The following is a 3,689-nucleotide window of genomic DNA, read 5'->3' as shown; positions in this document are numbered from 1 at the left end:
CAGGACAACTAGGTGAGAGGGAAGAGTGCATCAAGGGCTGGGAGGTGATAGGTGTAACCAGGTGAGGTGGGGAGGGGGGGGTGATAGGTAGATGAGGAGGGGGTAAGGGACTGGGAAGTGATGGGTGGAACCAGGCAAGATGGGGGGTGGTGGGCAGATGGAGGAGGGGGCTGAGAGGTGATGGGTTATTGGAAGATCGAGGAGGGGTTGAGGGGAGGGACGGGATAGAAGGTGATGGGCAGCTGGTGAGGGGTGGAACAGGGAGGTGATGGACAGGGGCGAGGGACAGGGGCTGAGAAGCGGTGGGGAGAGGAAGGGCCGAGGAGAGGGACAGGGGATGGGAGGTGGGCAGATGGAGGAGGGGGCGTGGGACAGGGGCTGGGAGGTGGGCAGATGGAGGAGGGGAAGGGGGAACACGATGATTCAGGGTGAGTTGCCCGCCGCTCACACGATGGGGGTGTGCTTTCTCTAGGTGCGTGCGTGTGACGGAGACGAGGGGGACAGGAGCCATGGTCATTATTTAAGGGGGCTGAGTTGAAAGTTTGCAGTTGCCAGCTCTTGCCGGGCAGAGCGCAGACTGCGGGCCGGACACGGTGCAGACTCGGACAGAAACATGCCTGCACTCCAGACGTCGCTCAGGCTGACCGTCCTGTGTGTGCTCCTCTCCATCCTGGTGCCCAGCCCCGGCGACGCGTGGTACAAGCAAGCCGCGGGACCCAGCTACTACTCGGTGGGCAGAGCCTCCGGACTCCTGTCCGGGATCCGCCGCTCGCCCTACGTCCGCCGCTCGCCTTCCACCGAAGCGCAGAGTTGGCCGACAACAGAGTGATATCGGAGCCCACGGGGCAAGGCAGAGCGGCGATGTTCATCCAAAACCTGGTGAGAGAGGGGAGGGAGGGGATGTGAGAGGTGCAGGGAGGGAGGGAGTGAGCAGGTGGAAGGAAGGAATGAGTTGAGGAGGTATGGAAAATGAGGAGAGATGGAGGGAGGGCAAGTGAAAGTGTAGGGAGGAGAGGAGATCGAATGAGAGGGGAGGTGGAGGGAGAATGGCGGTTGGGAGAGGGAATGAGAGGGGAGGTGGAGAGGGGGAATGAGAAGGGAGGTGGAGAGGGGGAATGAGAAGGGAGGTGGAGAGGGGGAATGAGAGAGGAGGTGGAGAGGGGGAATGAGAGGGGAGGTGGAGAGGGGGAATGAGAGGGGAGGTGGAGAGGGAGAATGAGAGGGGAGGTGGAGAGGGGGATGAGAGGGGTGCTGGAGAGGGGGGATGAGAAGGGAGGTGGAGAGGGGGATGAGAGGGGAAGTGGAAGAGAGGGAGATGGCGGTTGGGAGAGGGAATGAGAGGGGAGGTGGAGAGGGGATGAGAGGGGAGGTGGAGGGGGATGAGAGGGGAGGTGGAGAGGCGGGGGAGGAGTGGGAGAGGGGATGGTGGGGGAAGGGATGGGAACCAAACAGATGCCTCAGGACAGTAGGATACAGAGATTGAGCTGATCGACCCAGTGGAGAGTCAGAATGAAGTGAGGGACCAGAACAGGCCTCAGTTAACACAGGCGAAATCCATGTGAGGTGTCCCCACTCCTCAGCACGATGCACACATTCCCCCCTCCCCCCCGCCCCCCCCCTCCCCCCCCGCCCCCCCTCTCCCCCCCCGCCCCCCCCCCCCCACACACACACACATTAGAGGTGATGGAAAGTCTTTGAAATCCAGAATAACTTTGAAGTTTCAATTAACGCAACTTTAAATGTAGATGGTAATTAAAAAAACCCTCACCAGTCTTCTGGCCACATGTGTTTTTACATTGACAGTACTTGAACTTGGAACATCCATATAAAATCTCCAGTACTGATCTCTGCCTATTTGACCATTCAGGGGATGGGAAGGCAGAGGCAAGGGGTGGGGATGAGGGAAGAGAGGTGGTGGAAATGGAAAGAAGGAGGGAAAGAAAAGGAAGGAGGGAATGGTGGGGGAATGAGGGAAAGGGGGAATGAGGGAAAGGGGGAATGAGGGAAGGAAGGAGGGAGAGGTTGGGTGGGAATGAGAGGAGGGGTGAGGGGAGGATGGAGGGATGGTGGGAAGGAGGGGAGTGAGGAGTGGTGGGAATAAGGAGGGAGAGAGGTGGGGGGAGGAGGGGAGGTGGTGGTGGGAAGGAGGGAGAGATGGGGCGGCAGTTCAGACAGGAGGTGGTTTGGTCTGCCTGAACAGGACCTCAGCAGGGCAGTGACCAGGGATGAAATGGTCAGTTCACGGTTAGGTTGGGAGACAGGCGTTGATGTGAGGCTGGGGGGGTTTGGAGGAGAGGAGTTAGCATGTGTGCTAACATCGGCAGGTCTGTGGATCTCACTCAGTTCTTCCAAACACTAAACATGATCACAAAACAGCATTAGGTGAAATGGTGAACACCCCCTCCCCCACCCCACCGTCAGCATTAGTCCCTACCCGGGGATTCAGTGATGATAAAGGTTCACCTACCTGAAACTCTCTCCGTCGATGCTGCCTGCCCCCCTCCCCCCCCCCCCCCCCCCCCCCCAAGTGTTGAACATTCCCTGCTTACTGGAAGAAAGTAGCTGCTAGAGAGGCTGCAGAGATTTACAAGGATGCTGCCTGGATTGGAGAGTCTGCCTTACAAGGATAGGTTGCGTGAACTTGGTCTTTTCTCCTTGGAGCGACAGAGAATGGGGGGTGACTTGATAGAGGGGTACAGAATGATGAGAGGCATTGATTATGGGATGGCCAGAGGCTTTCCCCAGGGCTGAAATAGTTAACACAAGGGGTATAGTTTAAGGTGGTTGGGAGTAAGTACGGGACGGGGGGGGGGGTGGGGGGGAGGGAGGAAGGGAGATAAGGGGCAAGTCTTTCACACAGGAAGATGTGGGTACATGGAATGCACTGCTGACAATGCAGTGGAGGGTTATGCAGCAGGGAAATTCTAAGCAGTTGCTAAGAGTAGGTTATTGGGTCGCCACAACACTGTGGGCCGAGAGGCCTGTGCTGTGCTGGAGATGTCTATTTCTGCAATGTTAACCCCTCGCTGCACATTGTCCGGTTTCAGTAATTGGGAGGCTGAGTGTGTTGTGCATGTCTGTTACAGGCTGTCTGCTGTGAGAGACGTCTCCCCGAGCCTGCAGACCTGCCAGCTCCTCGCAGGGAGTGCCATCACCTTCCAGTGCCAGGCGGACATTGTCTTGTCCCTGGACAGTCAAGAATGTGGAAATGCCTAATCTATCACTCTCCTCCCCACCCGGGACAACTGCCCCAACTCCTCCTGGCGTCCGAAGTTTTTACTTTCGTGCATTCCAGAAGATTTACAATGAATTCTAGTACGAAGAGCAGTCAAAATGTTACTGTACGTTAACAATTAACTAATTTATCTGTGTCTGAGTGGTTCCTGGATTTTTAAATTGTCTATATATAAATACATTCTGGTATTTGTGCAGAATCATGGTATAAACTGACTGTGCGTTAGTAATGTCTGTAATGGAACAACGTATTAAATTTCAGTCTCAAAACACATAACTCCAGTTCTGTTTGAAATCGACCCTAAACCGCTTCCAAATACGACTCTACTTACCACTGTGTTATGGCAAATAGTTCATGATCACAAAATATATCATCAGTTTCACCATCGTCGGATTCTGTGCCCAGGGAGAGAGAGAGAGTGTGGGAGTGTGTGAAAGAGTGAGAATGTGTTAAA

General features: G+C 55.5%; 1 protein-coding gene across 1 annotated transcript; it reads left to right on the top strand.

The window, feature by feature from the left end:
• Positions 1–503: 503 nt before the first annotated feature.
• Positions 504–3,474, top strand: npb (neuropeptide B). The gene is given in 3 exon segments (XM_069923022.1): positions 504–800; positions 803–879; positions 3,058–3,474. Coding segments are annotated over 3 exon segments (423 nt in total). The 5' UTR covers positions 504–613; the 3' UTR covers positions 3,217–3,474.
• Positions 3,475–3,689: the final 215 nt, after the last annotated feature.

Source organism: Narcine bancroftii, chromosome 3 (assembly GCF_036971445.1).
Source record: "Narcine bancroftii isolate sNarBan1 chromosome 3, sNarBan1.hap1, whole genome shotgun sequence".
NCBI classification, from domain to species: domain Eukaryota; kingdom Metazoa; phylum Chordata; class Chondrichthyes; order Torpediniformes; family Narcinidae; genus Narcine; species Narcine bancroftii.
The sequence above is the reverse complement of the archived record's forward strand: the minus strand, read 5'-3'. Positions and strand labels throughout refer to the sequence as shown.